The sequence below is a fragment of the Bos grunniens genome, chromosome 16 (genome assembly GCF_055505025.1).
Source record: "Bos grunniens cultivar Pamir isolate PY7600 chromosome 16, Bosgru_T2T1.0, whole genome shotgun sequence".
Lineage (NCBI taxonomy): Eukaryota > Metazoa > Chordata > Mammalia > Artiodactyla > Bovidae > Bos > Bos grunniens.
Genome location: NC_141180.1, coordinates 30277422 through 30298893, shown reverse-complemented (window position 1 = coordinate 30298893; position 21472 = coordinate 30277422). Strand labels below are relative to the sequence as shown.

The following is a 21472-nucleotide window of genomic DNA, read 5'->3' as shown; positions in this document are numbered from 1 at the left end:
GCCCTTCAGCCTGTCACAGAGCCCCTGTTTGAGTTCCCTGAGTCACACAGCAAATTCCCATTGGCTATCTATTTTACATATGGTATTGTAAATTTCATATGTCTGTTTCACCATTGCTGTCCTGAAAATAAATTCATCAGTACCATCTTTTTAGATTCCATATGTATGTGTCAGTATATGATATTTATTTACATTCCTACCAACAGTGCAAGAGGATTCGTTTTTCTCCACACCCTCTCCAGCATTTATTGTTTGCAGACTTTTTGATGATGGCCATTCTCACCAGTGTGGAGTGATATCTCATTGTAGTTTTGATTTGAGTTTCTCTCATAATGAGCGATGTTAAGCATCTTTTCATGTGTTTGTTAGCCATCTGTATGTCTTCTTTGAAGAAATGTCTGTTTAGGTCTTTTCCCCACTTTTTGATGGGATTGTTTGTTTTTCTGGTATTGAGTTGTACGAGTTGCTTGTATATTTTGGAAACTAATCCTTTTTCAGTTGTTTCATTTGCTGTTACCTTCTCCCATTCTGAGGGTTGTCTTTTCACCTTGCTTTTAGTTTCCTTTGCTGTGCAAAGGCTTTTAAGTTTAATCAGGCCCCACTTGTTTACTTTTGTTTTTATTTCCATTAATCTAGGAGGTGGGTCATAGAGGATATTGCTTTGATTTGTGTCAGCAAGTGTTCTGCCTATGTTTTCCTCTAAGAGTTTTATAGTTTCTGGTTTTACTTTAGGTCTTTAATCCATTTTGAGTTTATCTTTGTGTGTGGTATTAGGAAGTGTCCTAATTTCATTCTTTTACATGTAGCTGTCCAGTTTCCCCAGCACCACTTATTGAAGAGGCTGTCTTTGCCCCATTGTATATTCTTGCCTCCTTTGTGAAATATAAGGCACCCATAGGTTCATGGGTTTATTTCTGAGCTTTCTATCTTGTTCCATTGGTCTATATTTCTGTTTTTGTGCCAGTACCATACTGTCTTGATGACTGTAGCTTTGTAGTATAATCTGAAGTCAGGAAGTTTGATTCCTCCAGTTCCATTCTTCTTTCTCAAGACTGCTTTGGCTATTCAGGATCTTTTGTGTTTCCATATGAATTGTGAAAATTTTTGTTCTAGTTCTGTGAAAAATGCCATTGGTAATCTGATAGGGATCTCATTGAATCTGTAGATTGCCTCTGGTAGTATAGTCATTTTCACAATATTGATTCTTCCTACCCAGGAACTTGGACTATCTCTCCATCTGTTTATGCCATCTTTGATTTCCTTCATCAGTGTCTTATACTTTTCCATATACAGTTCTTTTGTCTCCTTAGGTAGGTTTATTCCTAGAAATTTTATTCTTTTTGTTGCAGTGGTGAATGGGATTGATTCCTCAAGTTCTCTTTTTGATTTTTCATTGTTAGTGTATAGGAATACAAGTGATTTCTGTGGATTGACCTTGTATTCTGTGACTTTGCTGAATTCACTAGTAATTTTCTGATAGTTTCTTTTGGGTTTTCTATGTATAGTATCATGTCATCTGCAAACAATGAAAGTTTTACTTCTTCATTTCTGATCTGGATTCTTTTTATTTCTTTTTCTTCTCTAATTGTCATAGCTAGAACTTCCAAAACTATGTTTAATAATAGTGGTGAGAGTGGACACCCTTGTCTTGTTCCTGATCTTGGAGGGAATGCTTTTAGTTTTTCACCATTGGAAATAATGTTTGCTTTGGGCTTATCATATATGGCCTTTACTACGTCGAGGTTCCTTCTATGCCCATTTTTTGAAGCGTTTTTTACCATAAATGGGTGCTGAATTTTGTCGAAGTCTTTTTCAGCATCTATTGAGATGATCATATGGTTTATATATTTCAGTTTGTTAATATGGTGTATTGCATTGATTGATTTGTGTATATTGAAGAATCCTTGCATCCCTGGAATAAACCTGACTTGATCATGGTGTATGAGCTTTTTAACATGTTGTCGAATTATGTTTGCTAAAATTTTGGGGGGGATTTTTGCATCTATGTTCATCAGTAATATTTGCCTATAATTTTCTTTTTTTGTGTTGTCTTTGCCTGGTTTTGGTATCAGGGTGATGGGGGCCTCATAGAATGAGTTTGGAAGTGTTCCATCCTCTGCAGTTTTTTGGAAGAGTTTCAGAAAAATAAGCATTAGCTCTTCTCTAAATGTTTTACAGATGTCCCCTGTGAAGTCATCTGGTCCTGTGCTTTTGTTTTTGGGGAGATTTTTAATCACTGTTTGGATTTCAGTGTTTGTAATTGGTTTGTTCATAATTTCTATTTCTTCCTGGTTCAGTCTTGGGAGGTTGAACTTTTCTAATGATCTGTGCATTTCCTCTAGGTTGTCCATTTTGTTAGTATACAGTTGCTCATAATATTCTTTTATGATCCTTTGTATTCTGTGTTGTCTGTTTTAACCTCTCCTTTTTCATTTCTAATTTTGTTGATTTGACTTTTCTCCCTCTTTTTTCTTGATGCGTCTGGCTAGTGGTTTGTCAATTTTGTTTATCTTCTCAAAAGAACCAGATTTTAGTTTTATTAATCTTTGCTAGTATTTCCTTCATTTCTTTTTCCTTTATTTCTGCTCTGAAATTTATGATTTATTTCCTTCTGCTGACATTGGAGAAGGCGATGGCACCCCACTCCAGTACTCTTGCCTGGAAAATCCCATGGACGGAGGAGCCTGATGGGCTGCAGTCCATGGGGTCGCGAAGAGTTGGACACGACTGGGCAACTTCACTTCCACTTTTCAATTTCATGCATTGGAGAAGGAAATGGCAAGCCACTCCAGTGTTCTTGCCTGGAGAATCCCAGGGACGGGGAGCCTGGTGGGCTACCGTCTATGGAGTCGTACAGAGTCGGACACGACTGAAGCGACTTAGCAGCAGCAGCAGCTGACGTTGGGGTTTTTTGTTCTTCTTTTTCCAGCTGCTTTAGATTTAGAGTTAGGTTGTCTATTTGATGCTTTTCTTGTTTCTTGAGGTAGGATTGTATTGCTGTAAATTTCCCTCTTAGAGCTGCTTTTGCTGAATCCCATAGATTTTGGGTTCTTGTGTTTTCATTGTCATTTGTTTCTAGGAATCTTGATTTCCCTTCTTATTTTTTCAGTAACCTCTTTGTTATTTAGTAATGTATTGTTTAATCTCCATGAGTTTGTTTTTTGCAGTTTTTTTTCCTGTAGTTGATATCTAGTCTTACAGTGTTGTGATCAGAGAAAATACTTGGTAACAATTTCAGTTTTCTTAAATTCACTGAGTCTTGATTTGTGGCCCAAGATGTGGTCTATCCTGGTTCCATGTGCACTTGAGAGCATATTCTTCTGCATTTGGATGGAAAGTCCTGAATATATCAATTAGGTCCTCTTGAACTAATGTTTCATTAAGGTTTGTGTTTCCTTATTGATTCTCTGTTTTGATGATCTGTCCTTTGGTGTAAGTGGGATGTTAAAGTCCCCCACTATTATTGTGTTACTGTTGATTGCCCCTCTTTTTCGGCCATTGTTTTTTTTAAATATTCCCCCAGCCCTTTTCTGTCCTCCTCCTGGGACCCTGCAATGACATTTTGATCATCAGGTCAGGGCCTTGTCAGGAAATGTTTTATTGTGGAACCAGTCTTCTTACTAGTTATAGGTCTATTCAAATTGTCTTATTTCTTTGTGGTTTAGTGTTGGAAGGTTTTTGTGTTTCTAGGAATTCTGGGTTATCCAGTTTGTTGGTACAAGGGTAGTACTCTCTTGAAATGAAAGTGAAAGTCACTCAGTCATGTCTGACTCTTTGCGACCCCATAGACTGTACAGTCCATGGAATTCTCCAGGCCAGAATACTGGAGTGAGTAGCCTTTCCCTTCTCCAGGGGATCTTCCCAACCCAGGGATCAAAACCAGGGATCAAAACCAGGGATCAAACCCAGGTCTCCCGCATTGCAGGTGGATTCTTACCAGCTAAGCCATAAGGGAAGCCCATGTACTTTCTTAGAATCCTTTTTACTTCTGCAGAATCAGTATTAATGTCCCCATTTTCATTTCTGATTTTACTACTTTGAGTCTTTATTTTCTTAGTCCGTGTAGGCAAAAGTTTGTCAATTTTGTTGATCTTTTTGAATAACCAACTTTTGGTTTCATTAATTTTCTCTATTATTTTTCTATTCTCTACTTTATCTCTGCTCTGATCCTTATTTTATTTTGTCTGCTAGTTTTGGAGTTTAGTTTGTTCTTTTCCTAATTTCTTGAGTTGTAAACATAAATTGTTTGTTTTAGATCTGTCATTTATTAATGTCAGTTTTTATAGCTATAAATTTCCCCTTCGGTGACCCTTCCACTGCATCCCATGAGTTTTGGTGTATTGTGTTTTTGTTTTCATTCATCTCTAGTTATTTTATAATTTCTCTTGTGATTTCTTTGATTTTTTGCTTAATTTCCATACTTTTGTGAATTTTCTTGTTTTCTTTATGTTTTTGATTTTTAGCTGTATTCTGTTGTGGTCAGAGAAGATACTTTGTATGATATCTCTCTTTTAAAGTCTGTTGAGTCTTTTGTGGCCTAACTTATGGTCAATCCTGGAAAATGTCTTGTGTGCACCTGACAAAAACATATGTGTTGTTGTTGGGTGAAGTGTTCTGCGTGCATCTGTTAGATCCCATGGTTTATTGTGCTGCTCAAGTTCTGTATTTCCTTACTTATCTTCTGTCTGGTTGTTCTGTTCATTGTGAGAAGAGTATTGTAGAGCTATATTTCTCCTTCAGTTTCCTCAGTTCTTGCTTCATGTACTTTTGATAGTCTGCCAGATGCGTAAGTGATTATAATTGTTATATCTTCCTGCTATGGTGAATCTTTTATTAATATACAACCATTGAATTTTTTTAGCCTTTTCCAGAATGCTGTATAGTCGGAATCATACAGTTTGAAAACTTTTCAAACAGACTTCTTTCACTTATGTAGCTATACACATCTAAGGTTGCTCCATGTTTTTTATGGCTTGATAGCTCACTTCTTTTTAGCTGGCTTGATTTTTTAAAAATTGGACTCAGGTGCTCCCCAATGTCATGATCAATACACGAGTTTATGATTTCTGGCATGTGAATTGTGTTCGTGGACAGTGCAGAGACCTTTCCTCTCCCCCATGGAGCCAGATGCAGACCTTATCCATGAGTGTGGGGATGGGGTCAGAGCTCCGTGTCCCCTCGGCTGTGGGGTGGCAGGTGGGAGAGGAGACCTGCTGTGGTCACCCTGGCTCACTCAAGGTCTTCTGACAGCTGTCCCTCGACAAGGAGCTCATCGACTTTGGCAGCTACACAGTGGGTGAAACTGCAATCCGGACCATCACGCTGACCAACACTGGGGGCTTGGGCACCAAGTTCAGATTTCTTCTGGCATCAGAGACTTGTGAGATGGACACCTCCCAGTCGGTCCTAAAATTAGTGAGTGTGCCGCTGCTCCTGGTCAATGCTGTGGCTGCTCAGCCAAGGGCAGTGCGTGGTATCTCCTGCCCCAAGATACAGTCCCATGAGCGTGAAGTGGGCCATGAGTCAAAGGAGCCTATTGATGTGAGCAGGATGAGGAGGGGTGGCAGGACAGCCTCCAGTCCATCTGGAAGTGCTCGAACTCTGTAGGGAGCACACTTTGGCAGCAGGACACTGTCCCCTGTCACGTGTGTTGGCAAGGCAGTGGACAAGCATTCTCAGAGTAGGGGCATCCCAGACCCCTCAGGCTGAAAAGCTCAGCAAACCCTGCCCCGCACCCACATCTCTCTCAAAAGTATGAGGGAGGCCCTGTTCCTCTCATGGGAAGGCTGTGCATGTGCTGCCAAGGAAACAGAAACAGGAGGGACCCCATCCATGGAGACAACTTCTAAAACAGCCAGTGGTCAGGGAAGGGGTGTGGTGGTCATTTGGGGGTGAGCACAGAGAGAGAAAGTTTGCCTCAAAATACATTAGTTGAAACTTTCCTATAAGAAGCACTTAGTCTGTTTTCTCTGCTGCATTAAGGGGTTTCAGCAAAGGTCCTGGAAGGGTCTCCCCTGGAGAGGGAGAAGGCAGAGGTACCCTGAACAGTAACATGGGCCAGCTGCTGCAACAGAGGTTGGGACTGGGGTGTGAACCCAGAGCATGGGATGATGAGGGAAGAGGGGGTGCAGGAGCCAGGCTTATGGAGGGAGGACAAGTGGCCGGGCCCTCAGGCTCTCCACGGGTACTGGCTCTGTGTCTCAGTGGGCGTCTGAGCAGCTGGATGGCAGCTCCACCAGGACAATGCCCTGCAGGTCCCCCATGGACCCTGAGTCACACGCAGCAGGCACTCAGTCAGTCTGTTCCTGAGCCCAGGGGAGAGGCCTGCGGGTCAGTGGCCTCTTGGAAAGGAGCAGAGAAGAAGCCAGCCTGCTCTCAGCCTGCAGGGATCTGGGCCAAAGTCAGGAGAGCTCTGGGCTGGAGCCTGGGGGGTGCCCAAGCTCACAGTGGAGAGCAGCAGGTGTCCTGGAGGAACTCGGCCCCATGCCTGTGTGCAGAGTCTCTAGGAAGGGGCTGAGGAGGAAACCACCTGCGTTAGAGGAGGCCCTGAGCCCCAGGCAAACTCAGCACAGGTCAATGGAGAGCTGCCAAGCGGGTCATGCAGGAGCCCTGGTCCCCAGCCCAGATCATGGCCGGGTTCTCAGCGTGGCACCTCAGGGATGGTGGATCTGGATAGCTAATGGGAAAGGCAAATGGACTGCACTAAAGGTATCATGTTCTCTTTTCAGAGTAGTACCTTCACGTATGAAGACAAAAGTTTGTATGATAAATTCACCACCAGTTTTTCTGAGCATCAGATGGAGGGCAATGAGTCATCTCCTACAGATGTACCAAGCCAGAAGGAGTCTGGAAAGCTGGACGTGAAGGAGCAGGAGGAGGGGCACCCCATCGGTGAGCTGGGCCCATGGCCTGCGCTCAGCATACAGCCCTGGGCTCCTTGGCACAGGTTCCCTGAGTCCCAGCCATGTGATGGGCAGAGAGGCAGCACTCAGCATGCAGCCCTGGGCCCTCAGCACAGAGGCCCTGAATCCCAGCCATGTGACAGGCAGAGGGCCTATGGGTTGGGTCAGAGGGCCTCAGAGGACAGATTCCGGAGCCACTTAGAGCACGTCCACACAGACAAGGCCAAACAACTGTGAAAACAGGCTGGAGGGGGTACTGTGTTACCTTTCCAGGACTTGGCAGCCCCCGTCCCCCTACCACCCCAGCCTGGCCCCCCATCCTCCCCCCCACCCCACCGGGCCCAGCCCTCACACAGCTTTCTACCATTTTCTCCTCTTAATACAAACGTCTCGAGTCCACTTTCAGCTCCTCCTGCCTTGAAGCAAAGCCTCAGATGGTCCACTTAGCTTCCCCATGTTTCTCTGCTGTCCTCTCTCAGACATGCTGCTCTTAGGCCATTTTGAGCAACTCAGGACCTTCTCCCACCTAGGCCTCCCACTCCAGAAGCCACAGTGACCACTGTCTGAGTCCACCCAAGAAACCCCAGGCCTGGGACCATACATGGCATTGAAGTTGGGGGTCCCTGAGTTCGCAAGGCCCCCATGCAGGAGATGGCCATGGGAGCTGTGAGAGTGGAAACACATCCACGTGAACCTGGGGCCACAGTGACAGCCTCTTGTGCCAACGAGCCAGGCTGTCTACCTGCACTGACCCTACAGCCCTGTGACCCCTGTCCTGGCGCAGAAGGGTCAGGACACCCTGCCCAGGCCTGGGGCACAACCCCACTCCACTCCGGTCCTCCTGTGCCACCAAGTGGCCCTTCTTTGCAGACCTGGGTCAGGGGGAAGGGTGGGGGCCCTGCCTGGGTCAGGGTGCCCCCTGTGAGGGCCCTCGCCAGCCCTGGGGACAGGTGGGAGGGCAGCACGTGATATTGTCAGGATGAGGTATCTGTTCAGGAGGGCTGGGGTGGCCTCCACAGACTCCAGGACAGCACCTGGTCTGGGAGAGGAAGGGGCCCTGGTGCCCCAGCTCTCCTGGCCTGGCCAGCCTCACCTGTGAACCCCCTTCTCTTCCAGAATCAGAGGGCGTGACCTTGACCACCATCATGACTATACCTCCCAATGAGGAACAGATGGAGTTCTCGCTGGGAGAGGTCAGCAAGGCCTGCCTTCCTCCAGCCCTGGGATGGCCTGTCCATCTGACCAGAGCTGGATGAGACTAGTCTGGTCATCGGACTTGTAGCCTCTGGGCGATTAGCTATCTCAGCCCGTATCTGGCCACCCCATCCCCAACTGGGCTAGGTCAGACCCAGAGCCAAAGAGGCAGGCCTGGGTGCCCCTGTTGAGCGCAGAGGAGACTTCCGTGTAGGGCCTCACTAGCCAGAGCGGCAGGGGTGGGGGTGGGGTCCACGTGTGTGTGCACGTGTGTCCATGTGGTACATGTGTGTGTGTCCATGTGTGTGTGTGTCCACATGTGTGCGTGTGTGTGCATCCATGTGTGTTCACGTGTGTGTGCAAGGCCCGGGTCATCAGGAGAGCAAGTGCACACATGGCTGCTGCCACCTCCCACCACACAGTGATTGGCCATGGTGAGGCCATGGGAGGTACCTGTCCAGAATGTGAAGGCTGACCAGCCTTCCGCCTCTCTTCCCTGCAGACAACAGAGGGGGACATAGGCCCCTTCAGCTCCATCAAGGTGCCCGTCATCTTCACCCCGATTGTCCCGGGAACGGTCCAGAACAGTTTCAAGGTTGTGTTTAAGAATCAGCAGTGCCCAACTGTGAGTACCATGCTGCTCCCCAGGCATGGGGTCCTGCCCTCCACCTTCCATCCACCCAACCATATGGGGCCTATATTACAGAAAAACCAAAGGAACTTTCTGGCCAACCCTATATTTTGGATATTAATCTCTTATCAGTCATATCATTTGCAAACATTTTCTCCTATTCAGTAGGTTGTCTTTTCATGTTTTTTTTTTTGTTTTTTTGGTTTTTGTCTTTTCAGTTTTCTCAATGGTTTCCTTTCCTGTGCAAAAGCTTTTATGCTTCATTAAGTCCCATTTGTTTGTTTTTGCTTTTATTTCCTTTGCCTTCAGACACAAATCCAAAAAAATGTTGCTGCAATTTATGGCAAAGAGTGTCCTGCCTATGTTTTCTTCTAGAAGTTTAATGGTTTCTGGTCTTATATTTAGGAATTTAGTCCATTTTGAGTTTATTTTTGATGTGGTGTTAGAGAATGTTCTAACTGCGCTCTTTTACTTGTAGCTGTCCAGTTTTCCCAGCACCATTTATTAAAGAGACTGTCTTTCCTCCATTGTATGTTCTTTTCTCCTTTGTCATAAATTAGGTAACCATAGGTACATGGGTTTATTTCTGGGCTCTTTATCCTGTTCCATTGGTCTGTGTGCCTGTTTTTTGCACCAGTGCCATGCAGTTTTGATGACTGTAGCTTTGCAGTATAGTCTGGAGTCAGAAAGGGTGAATCCTCCAGCTCCATTCCTCTCTTTCAAGGTGCTTTGGCATCCCTCCATGTTCCTTCCACATGTCCACCTTCCCTGTGACCCAACCTTTGACAAGTTCTCCTTACATGCCTCACAGAGGGCTCTGTACAACTGCCTGATTGTTTGATGCATGAGGGTTTGTGGTTGTTTTCTTATAGTAAACTATGCCTTCCGCCAGAACCAAACAGACCTCTTCCCCCCTGCTGCTCAGACATCTCTAACAACAGCCGCTCCCACGATAATGATAGAGCCACCCTGCTCTCCTCTGCTTCCCCTTAGCCTCATTTCCCTGTGTCCCCTCCCATATTTATCCTTTTTTTACTCTGTATGTATTTTAAGGAGCCAGGTTTTTTCTATGGATCCGACTAATGCTGTCTGCCTTTATGGGGACACTCCAGTGTGTTCACAGCATAATACTGACACACTTAATCTCCAAAATATGCAAGCAGCTCATGCAGCTCAATACCAGAAAAATGAACAACCCAATCAAAAAGTGGGCAAAAGAGCTAAACAGACATTTCTCAAAAAATTGAAAGCATTACCTCTAAAATCAGGAACAAGACAAGAGTGCCCATTCTCACCACTGTTACCACAAATGACAAAGAATTAATCTCCAAAACACTGACACACTTTGTTTTACTTCTTCCATTAGTTGTATTGACTATTCATTTTATGATATTATTTCCTCACTTTCAATTTTCTTGTTTTGGTTGGTTTAATCAAGTTGCTACTTATTCCTTTTCTTCCTGTTATTTGGAAATTCTACTTTCCATTCCATGAACAGTCCCCTCCACTTTCAGCCCCCAAATCCCACATGACTTTCTACTTCTTAAATGGAAGAGGAAAACCCTCCAGGACAGACTGTGCCCAGCAGGACACTCGGCCAGCACTTCCTTATGACCGAAATACAGTGTGACATTGTGTCCGTCTTACTGACCCTCTTTCTTGGCCTTCAGTGTCTCCATAACACTTAAGTTTCACTGGAATTATTAGAATCTCCTCTGAACCTGCTGCCACTGCTTTAGGAGTTCTGACCTGACACCATGGTCCATGTTTCCGGGCAGGTGATCTCTTTCCAGCTGTGACCAGTTGATGCATCTGTGCTCACTGCACTGTCCTCTCCTCACTGCTTCGGAAGTCTCTGCTCTGCCATGATTCCTATTCAGCGGCCAGAGATTTGAGACAAGACACTCATTTGTTTGAACAGAAACCCCAAGGAATGGGCCGTGCCCTACAGTACCCCATAGTGTTCCACAATACTCACACTGCCCCCTGTCAGTAGTACCAATTGGAGTTCCACAGAGCCTCAGAGAACCCTACAGGACCCCATGGAGCCCCCTGGTACCCTACAGGACCCCACAGAGCCCCTGCTCTGTGACGGGAAGGAACACGGGCCAGTGCTGGGTAACCGACCACTCAAGAGAGGACAGCCTGGCTGGGGCTGTGACTTTGAATCAAGCATGTGCCAGCCCATGGGGGCCCTGCTGAGTGAGGCAGGCAGTGAACACCTTGACTGCTCCCCACGCACTGACCTCTCCCAACCAGAACTGGGGACACACACGCAGCCACTGTGCAGCTCTCAGCCTCCTTGGGTGAGCAGGGGTATGGGCTTCCCATCCTGCCTGCCTGTTTTCCTGAGACCAGGCCCCTTATGACAGGTCTGGAATCTGCCAGCCTGCAGCCCCTTCCCATCCAGGGGTCTGGGGGCACTGCTGCCATCTTCCCATGAGGACGGCCCCCCTCCCATGTCCAGGCCTCTCTTTCCCACCCAGCTGGCTCTGCTGTAGATGGGGGCTTCCTTGCCCTCCTTCGTGGAAGTCTGAACTCCGAGGCCTGGGTCTTTCTTCACCCTCATTTGTCACGTGTCACCCCCTGAGTCCATCTGCTCGCCTGGAGCTGATTCAGGTGCTGGCAAGACCGGCCTCTCTGTGACCTGCCTGGCCCTGCCGCCAGGATGCTGCTTGGGGCCTCTGAGCCTCTCAGCCACTGCCCCAGCCCACCCCTGCTGCCTCTGACAGAAGAGGTTGCCTTTGTCCTCAAACCCTCTCCCAACTGCCCCAGCAGCTCCATCTCCCTGGACCTGCTTTCTGTTTATTCTGTCTGGTCTGTCTCTGGCCCTGGAAATGGGCTGTGTTTCAGTGACCCAGTGGCCTCGGATCTGGTCCAGCTGTGTTCTGAGGTCACAGTCCTGCAGGTGGTAGGAAGGAACGCCCCCCACACAGTCTTGTGGGTTGGCGGTCCCTGGCGCTACCCTGGAGGGGCTGCTGTGCACACACTCACCTGGCAAGACACCCACAAAGCCCAGCTCTGAGACCAGGACTCGGGGTCTGACTGCAGGGAGAAGCACCTCTGTGTCTGGGCCCTTGAGAGACCTGAGCCTCCATCTGTGTTGGCCATGTGCACAGCCTGTGTGACACACGATTTTGTAGCAAAAGGGTTTTTCTAAACCGCTAAAAATGTGGATATTTAGGAAGCTGCATGACACGTTTGTGAAAACCCATTGTACAAGTCTACCTTCTCATGTTTAAAAATGTTGAAAATAAACAGGATTACTTAAATTATATGATGTGGGGACCTCCCTGGTGGTCCAGTGGTTAAGAATCCACCTTCCAATGCAGGGAGTGTGGGGTTTGACCCTTGATCAGGGAACTAAAATCTCACATGCCTCGTGGCCAAAAAAAACACACCAAAACATAAAACAGAAGCAATAAATCCAATTGTAACAAATCCAATAAAGACTTTTTAAAATAATTGTATGACGTGAAGGACTTCCCTGGTTAGGAAGTTCAGTGGTTAGGTTCAGTGGTTAGGATGCTGAGCTCTCACTGCCAATGTTCAGTTCCTAGTCAGGGAACTAAGATCCCACATGCCTCAGAGCATGATCCAAAAATAAACAGAGCTCTGCTCATTAACAAAAAAAAAAATGATCTAATGTGAAAACTGCCATAGATCTCAAAAACATGGTTAGTTTAATTTTTTTTAATATTTATTTGGCTGCAACAGGTCTTAATTGTGGCATGTGAGATCTAGTTCTCTGACCAGGGATCCAACCCGGGTCCCCCACACTGGGAGTGCATAGTCTTGCCACTGGACCACCAGGGAAGTCCCAATGGCCAGTGTAATTATTAACCTTCCAATACTTGTAACAGCTGGGACTTCCCAGGTGGCACTAGCGGTAAAGAACCGCCTGCCAGTGCAGGAGATGCAAGAGACAGGTTCTGTCCCTGGGTTTAGAAGATCCCCTGGGGAAGGCCATGGCAAACCACTCCAGTATTCTTGCCTGGAGAAAATCCCATAGACAAAGGAGCCTGGCGGACTACAGTCCTTGGGGTTGCACAGAGTCAGACACGACTGGGCACATGGTACTTTTAGGAATTACAGATCATGCTCTGAGCTCTGTGTTAGCGCTCACAAGCACTGTCTGCTCTGCTGATGAACATGCGTGTTATTGGATTTTCGTGTTCAAATTCAGTTATATTTCAAAGTCGTCGGCGTGGCTATCGATGTGCCTGTCTGGGTGCCAAAGCCCAACGTAGACCTGAAGATCTGCATGTACGATCGGCTGTACCAGGACTCGATCCTCGTCCACACGCGGTGAGCCCTGGCTGGGTGAGATCCGATACCTCAAGGTGGGGGTCTCCAGGGATTGCCCTGAGAGCCCACTGGGACCCCAGAGCTGTCATAGGATGGAAGCCTGAGGGTCAGCGTCAGACAGAGGCTGACAGTTGCTGGGCTGCTGGCCTTGAAAATGGAAGAGGGGCCACAAACCAAGGGACGTGGCATCTCCAGAAACCAGAAAAGCCAGGAGAGCGTTCTCTGTGGAGCCTCCGGGGGAACCAGCCCTGCCTGCAGCTGGGTTTCAGCCCTGGGACACGGTGTCTGGACCTGACTTCCAGGACCGTGAGGATAAATCGGTGTCATCACCCCTGTCTGTGGGGGGGTCGGCACCCCGCACACCAGGTCAGGCCCCTCGCAGACACAGACAGAAGAGGGGGCTGGTCCTCTGAAGGAACATGGGTGGAGTTCTGAGAAAAGAAGCATGTTTCATTCACAGAGCTTTGCAAGGGTGTCCAGACACCACGGTTGTCATTTCTTTTTTACTCTCCCTTTCTTTTTTTTTTTAACTAAAGTTCAATTAAGTGGAAAAAAGAGGCAAACCCAACAGTTAGAGCTTAGTGGATCTTCACTAACCAAACACACCTGTACTTGGCCAGCTGCTGTACCCAGGGTCCTGCTTCTCTCCGGAAGTGGGGGCGATGTCAGCCTGGGTGCAATTAGGCTGGCACCTGCCGGCTGCTGGGTCCCCAGATGTCAGTGCTGCAAACATCAGGCGACCTGCTTTTCCCGGAGGCTGGGGTCTCGGAGCAGGTTTCAGATGGATTGTTTGGGAAACCAGGGTTTAACAGGGTCTGGTCAGTTTACCTCAATGCAAAGTGTGTCCACCCCTGGGGTGGATGGGGGGACACGGAGCACGGGAGCTCTGCTTTCTCAGCCTGTCCCCTGAGGCACGCACTCGACCTCTTAGGTTTGTTGAATGATTTTAGAATTCAATGTTATTACCAGTTTTATGGGTACAGAGGTAGCAAGGGAGTGAGTTCACAAAGACCCTGGTTGTAGTTGCCTGAGGGGAACCCAGCCACAGCAGAAACCAGGGTGGGAGGGCCCAGTCTGAACACCTTTCATGGTAGGGGACATTCAGTGCTGGGTGACACTGGGGCCAGAGGTCAAAGTTGAGAGAAGAGAGACCTTCCTTTGCAATCTCAGGAGCCCATGGGTCACTCAGGGTCCCGATCGGCCCTGGGTTCCCCATACAGAGGGACTGTGAGAATCACCCCGGGCGGTTAAGGAGACACCAAGAGGCCTGAGAGGCTCTGGACCATGGCCTGGGGTCCCTGATGGCCCAGGGGCGGTCTCCTTAACAGGCCTAGGGCAGCTCACCCACTGCCTCTCTTTCTGGAGACTGGAGAGCAGGTGGGGAGGGGGTGTCCTAATGGGGCTGTGGCCCACGTGGTTGACTGGGGGCACGCCTGGCTTTCTCCGGCTGGTCCTGAGTTGAAAGCAAGGACAAAAATTGGGGAAGCTGCCGTCACCAAGGCCAAGGCCTGGCCACCTGGGGCCTCCTGAGCGTCCTGCAAGAGAGCCTGTGCCTGAGTGGGGAATGGCAGAACTCCAGGAGGAACAGGGCCCCCTCTCCCTGACCCTCGGCCTGTGAGGCGCTTCCCAGAAAACACTCAGGTTCTAAAAACTGACCAGGGTGACTTTCAGTTGTGATGTTTTTATTTGTAAGGATTCCTCAGCCAATGTCATTTCAGGAAAACCTGCCCCTGTGAGCAGGGCTCTGAAGCCTGTCCGACAGTGGGGCTGGAGGGTGGGGGCTGTGCCCGGCAGGGCTGTGCCTGGAGGGGGTGCACTGGGCCCTGTGGGGCAAGGACTGACCTCAAGTCGCTGTCCGGCCCTCCCTTGGATGCTGCAGGTCAAAGGCCGCGTTGCGCCTAAAGTTCGAGGTGTGCAAGGAGCTGCGGGGCCACGTGGAGCTCCTGCCTGAGACTGGCTACATCCAGGCCCTGTCGTCCTACTCAGTGCAGCTCAAGTTCCTGCCCAGGTGATGTGCCCAGCAGGGCGCCGCTCCTCCCGGGTGGGGGGGGGGTGGTCCTGAGTCACAGCAGGAAGCCAACCCCAGGCTCCCGTATTTCTGATCTTCTGTGTACCCCATGACTCTGGCACCCTCACAGTTGAGCCTTTTGTCATTTCTCAAATATAAAGGGGAAAAGAACATTCAAGTGCCCCCTGTCTCTTGCAGACACTCCCTCCCAGAAGATGCAGGGAAGTATTTTGACAAGGAGACCAGGGTTCTGGAGGCCCCGATGACTATCCGGGTGGCTGACCAGGTCTGTGTGGGGCTCATCTGGATGCCGGGCACCCTGGGGGAGCAGAGCTGTTCTGGCCTGGCTCTTGGAGCCCATCTTCACTGGCCTCCGATCTTGCCCTAGCAGCCCCTGCACAGGGGAGACAGAGGGAGGGGCTTGTGGATCCAAGAGGCCCCAGTGCTGTCCTGGGTGGGTGGGCCTGTCCCCGGGACACCCAGACCCTCGTGTTCGTATAGTCCAGACCCAGGTGTTCAGGGTGTGCACATCCTCGGTACACATGTCATCATGTGAGCTCACAATGCACCGACAAGCAGATGCACAGATGCACATGTGTGTGCACACATACCCTCCGGCCCCCTGCCCCCCTGTGCTGCCCATGCCATGCTGAGGCCAACAGGAAGCAGATGTGTCCGTGAAAGGTGCAGAGTCAGCCGCCAGCTCACAGCAGGACCGGGGCTCTTCTCAGTTTTGGAGACACTTCCCTAACTGACCGCAATGACCTAATGGCCCTGCCCTCTGCACTTCAGATCAAACCCGTGGGGTTTACTGTCCATGCTGTAGTCACCACCTCGGACCTGGAGCTCAGCCCCGCAGGGCTGGACTTTGGCTACTGTACCATCTACGAGGCCATCAGGACCCAAATCAGCCTCTGCAATCATTCCCTCCTGCCCCAGGAGTTTGGGTTCGTTGGACTCCCCAAGGTACCTCGCTCATGTGGTCAGAGTGGGAGGTACTGGGCAGTGAGGGACGAGGGGCTGCTACCCTGAGTCCTGGTGCCTGGCCAGGCCTCACCCACCTGCAGACTCCACGCTCACTCCCAGGGACCTCAGCCAGGGTATCTGGCTGTCCCCACCTCAACCTGCCCCTCTCGAGCTCTCTCCACCTGCTGCATGCACAGCACCCAGAGTTCTCTCCCCTCCCTCCCTCCTGAGACTCTGGCCTGCCTGGCCCTGCAGGGCAGCCAAGAGAGGCCCAGGCCTGGCTTCCCTCAGTCCTCCGGGCTGCCCCACCAGAGACCCATTGTCTACCCCCATGTATGCAGACACACTCACATACTCACCTGTGCTCACATGCATGCACACACATTCATATACTCACATACACCTGTGCTTACATGCATGTACACACATAGCCCTGTGCTCACATGCACACACACAAACTCACATACACCTGTGTTCACATACATGTACACACTCATACACACACTCATACACCTGTGCTCACATGCATGTACACACTCATACACACACTCATACACCTGTGCTCACATTCATGTATGCACCATACATGTGTTCTCATATGCACACACACTCATATACTCACACCTGTGTTCACACACATGTACACACTCAATACACAGCCTCATACACCTGTGCTCACATGCATGCACACACATTCATATACTCACATACACCTGTGCTTACATGCATGTACACACATAGCCCTGTGCTCACATGCACACACACAAACTCACATATACCTGTGCTCACATGCATGCACGCACTCATACACACACTCATACACCTGTGCTCACATGCATGTACACACATAGCCCTGTGCTCACATGTACACACACATATTCACATACACCTGTGCTCACATGCATGCACACATATATACACTCACATACACCTATGCTCACATTCATGTATGCACTCATACACACTCATACATGTGTTCTCATATGCACACACTCATATACTCACAACTGTGTTCACACGCATGTACACACTCCATACACAGCCTCATACACCTGTGCTCACATGCATGCACACACACTCATACACACATAGACACACATACCTGTGCTCACATGCATGCAGACACACATAAACACACCACCCTCTCACTTGCACACATGATCACATACACAGAGACAGACTCACACCCACGTAATGCATTTACACACATGTCACCAGACACACATTTGTTTGTGCTCTGCCACACTCCCATCCACGTTGCTCCCCGTGGCACTCCCTGGAAGGTCACCTCATTTTCGCTTTGCCATCCATGGTCTTCCTTTTGCCAGTTTGTGGACATCCAGCCCAACGATGGGTTCGGGACAATCCTGCCACTGGAAACGCTACAGCTCGATGTGATCTTTCAGCCCACCAAGGCCAAGGAGTACAACTTTGAGCTCATCTGCAAGTCAGAGATTAATCGGTGAGCCTGACAGGAGTGCAGGGCCTGGGCAGCCAGCTGGGAGTGGCAGCCCCTGGCTAGCCAGGCTGACTACAGGGCTGGGCGGCAGTACCAACCTCAGAAAGCTCTGACCTAGGTCTGCACACCTGGGTCCAGGCCCACCTTGCAGGTGTGTGAGATGTGCACATGTGTGCATGCACCTGTGAGCATGCATGAGTGTGCAGAGCATCCCCTGGGCACAAGCCCCATGCCCTTATGCACTGTGTGATGGGCTGGTCCCCGGCCTCCGTGTCCACCCTGAGAACTGGGGCTGAGAAGGCAGGGAGCAGGGGGAAATGGACTGGACGACAGGGTCTGGCACGAGGGCCAGCTCTTGCTGATTCTCAATCATCAGCCTCCAGGGAGGAACATGCTGGGACACCCTCCTGGTGTCAGGCCAACCCCTCGTGGAGCCAGCCCACCTGTCCCCTCCTTCTCTTCCTCTCCTGTCTGCTCTTTGGTCCTGGCTGGGGGCCTGGCAGCCCTGGGGCATGGGGTGGAGGGAGGGTTAGCACCCTCCGGCCAGGTGAGTGGCTGAGGGGAAGCTGGAAGGGGTCTACAGGTGGTGATTTTAAGGAGCCAGTGCAGAGCGAGAACCCCTGGAGGAAAGCCAGGTACAGGCTCTGCCCAGCTTCAGCCCCACCACCCGCCTTTCCCCTCAGCTCTAGTGACCCACCCTGGGCTGGGCCCCTCTTGGGCTTGTTCACAACTCTCAGCCTCTGGAAAATAGCCCCATGAGAAAGGGTGGTTGAAAAATAATCTCAGTGCCCAGAATGGGCTCCAGCCTATGGCAGAAGCTCCTTAGATGTCTGTCGATTGAATGAGTATTTAATTTTCTTCAAGAACTATCTACAAATAAATTGAAATTTCCAAAAGCTTATCCAAGAGCCACCTTGGAAAGGCTAGCAATGGTAAAACTGTGAGGCCTCAGGGAATAAAGCAGTGATCGGGAGTCCAGAGAGACCCAGTGGCACACACACCCCCACCCCACTGCCCCCCACAGAGCATGGCTGCCCATGGGCTCCCAGACCTGAGAGCTGGACCCGTGCCCAGCACTGCCGCCTGAGCACCGGCCACAGCATGACCCCGTCCTGACTCCTTACCTCCACTTGCACAGCTAAGTCATCAGTAAGGCCTGTTGGCTCTACCTTGAAGACTGAGCTGAATCGCCCCACCCCTACCTGGATGCCAGGGCTCTAAAGCCCGCATTCTGCCTCCCCTCCCCTAGGCCCTCCGCCACAGCCCCCAGCTGCTGGAGACGTGTCCGTGCAGCCCACCTGCGAAGGACACTGAGTTTGGCACAGGTCCCCAGCAGGTTTCTGTGTAAGCCCGAGTTCTCATCGCCCATTGCTTAGTGTCTAGGAGGGGAGTTGCCAGGTCACAGCGTCAGTTTCTTTTCAATTTTATGTTCTCCCCCATAACGTCCGGGTGTCTGGCTGCTGCACCCCTTCCAGCTGTGGGTAATGTCAGGTTTCCTTGTCTGCTAGATGGAGAGGCATCCTCAGAGGTGTGTGACAGTGTCTCACTAACTCGTGTTTCCAACGACTGACAGCTTGGAGCTTATTTGCCATCCGTGTATCTTTTTAGTGAGAAGTATTTTTAGGTCTTTTGTCTATTTTTTAAAATCAGGGTTTTTATGGAGTTTTGAGTGTTATTTATATACTCTGATAGAAGTTTCTTGTCAGATTTGCAAAAAATTTCCCTGGTGGCTTGTCTCAATCTCTTCACACTGTCTTCTCGTAAAGCAAAAATTTTTAACTTTGAGTGATTGGGAAAGAAATACATCGAGACTGTATATTTTCACCCTGCTTATTAAACTTATATGCAGAGTTCAGTTCAGTTTGTCTGTTGCCCCTTCTCCTCCTGCCTTCAATCTTTCCCAGCATCAGCGTCTTTTCCAGTGAGTCAGTTCTTCGCATCAGGTGCCCAAAGTATTGGAGCTTCAGCTTCAGCATCAGTCCATCCAATGAATATTCAGGACTGATTTCCTTTAGGATTGACTGGTTTGATCTCATACATCATGCAAAATGCTGGACTGGATGAAGCACAAGCTGGAATCAAGATTGCCTCAATATACAGATGACACTACCCTTATGGCAGAAAGCGAAGAGGAACTAAAGAGCCTCTTGATGAAGGTGACAGAGGAGAGTGAAAAAGCTGGCTTAAAACTCAACATTCAAAACACAAAAATCATAACATCTGGTCCCATCACTTCATGGCAAATAGATGCAGAAACAATGGAAACAGTGAGCGACTTTATTTTCTTGGGCTCCAAAATCATTGCAGATGGTGACTGCAGCCACACAATTAAAAGACGCTTCCTTCTTGGAAAAGAAGCTATGACAAACCTAGACAACATATTAAAAAATAGAGACATTACTTTGCCAACAAAAGTCCATATAGTCAAAGCTATGGCTTTTCCAGCAGCCATATGAGGAGCTGGATGTAAAGAAGGCTGAATGCCAAAGAATTGATGCTTTTGAGCTGTGGTGTTGGAGAAGACTCTTGAGAGTCCTTTGGACTGCAAGGAGATAAAACCAGTCAATCCCAAAGAAAATCAGTCCTGAATATTCATTGGAAGGACTGATGCTGAAGCTAAAGCTCCAATATTTAGGCCACCTGAAGTGAAGCGCCAACTCACTGGAAAAGACCTTGATGCTGGGAAAGACTGAGGGAAAGAGGAGAAGGGAGGGAAAGAGGAGAAGGGGCTGACAGAGGATGAGAGGGTTGGATGGCATCACTGACTCAATGGAAATGAGTTTGAGCAAACTCCGGGAAATGATAAAGGACAGGGAAGCCTGGCGTGCTGCAGCCCATGGGGTTGTAAAGAGTTGGACATGACTGACTGAATAACAAGCCCCCTTTATCAACTTTTTGTTTTTGGATCTTGAGTTTGGTATCATATCTAAGAATTTTTTTCCCTAACCTAAAGTCACAAAGGTTTCTTATAAAACTTTTACAAATTTACATCTTACTTGTGCATTTATGTTTTACTTTGATGAATCATTGCATCAGGTGTGAGATACAGCATGAAGCTAAAGGGCTTCCAGTCACTCCAGCGGCATCACTGAGACAGTAGCAGAGGGCAGAGCCCACCCCCCAAACTGGGGAAACTCTGCACAGCCTTTACACCTGAAAGTCTATTTACCTGAAAAAACCTTTTATTTCCTGAGTACCTTAAATACTAACACATTAGCGTATCCACTCTCTTCTGGAATAAAATGTGTCTGTACAAGTCTGATGGCAACCCAGTATTTAAGGGACCTACTTCTTCATAGAGAAATCAAGGGAATTCCAGAAAAACATCTACTTCTGCTTCATTGACTAAAGCCTTTGACTGTGTGGATCGCAACAAACTGTGGAAAATTCTTAAAGAGAGAGGAGACCAGACCACGTTACTTGCCTCCTAAGAAACCTGTATGCAAGTCAAGAAGTAAAGAACCAGACATGGAATAATGGACTGGTTCAAAATTAGGAAAGAAGTACATCAAGGCTGTATATTGTCACCCTGCTCATGCAGAGTACATCATTCAAAATGGCAGGCTGGATGAAGCTCAAGCTAGAATCAAGATTGCCAGGAGAAATATCAGTAATCTCAGATATGCAAATGACACCACCCTAATGTCAGAAAACAAACAGAAACTAAAGAGCCTCTTGATGAAAGTGAAAGAGGAACGTGAAAAACCTGGCTTGATAAATTCAACAGTCAAAAAACTAAGATCATGGCATTCAGTCCCATCACTTCATGGCAAATCAGTTCAGTTCAGTTCAGTCACTCAGTCGTGTCTGACTCTTTGCGACCCCATGAACTGCAGCTCGCCAGGCCTCCCTGTCCATCACCAACTCCCGGAGTTCACTCAACTCACATCCATCGAGTCAGTGATGCCATCCAGTCATCTCATCCTCTGTCGTCCCCTTCTCCTCCTGCCCTCAATCCCTCCCAGCATCAAGGTCTTTTCCAATGAGTCAACTCTTCATGAGGT

General features: G+C 48.7%; 1 protein-coding gene across 10 annotated transcripts in view; it reads left to right on the top strand.

Moving 5' to 3' along the window:
- The window catches only part of CFAP74 (cilia and flagella associated protein 74), an 89573-nt gene that overhangs the window by 50697 nt on the left and 17404 nt on the right, over positions 1–21472 (top strand). For all 10 annotated transcript variants that reach the window (XR_015143321.1, XR_015143320.1, XR_015143319.1 and 7 more), the window contains 9 exons: positions 5251–5415; positions 6729–6891; positions 8019–8095; positions 8599–8721; positions 12914–13035; positions 14915–15043; positions 15242–15329; positions 15836–16009; positions 17338–17471. Coding sequence is in view for 6 of the 10 variants with exons in the window: in XM_086344131.1 (XP_086200257.1) it covers positions 5251–5415; positions 6729–6891; positions 8019–8095; positions 8599–8721; positions 12914–13035; positions 14915–15043; positions 15242–15329; positions 15836–16009; positions 17338–17471 (1175 nt within the window). In the remaining 4 variants the exon portion in view is untranslated. The remainder of the gene's footprint in view (positions 1–5250; positions 5416–6728; positions 6892–8018; positions 8096–8598; positions 8722–12913; positions 13036–14914; positions 15044–15241; positions 15330–15835; positions 16010–17337; positions 17472–21472) is intronic.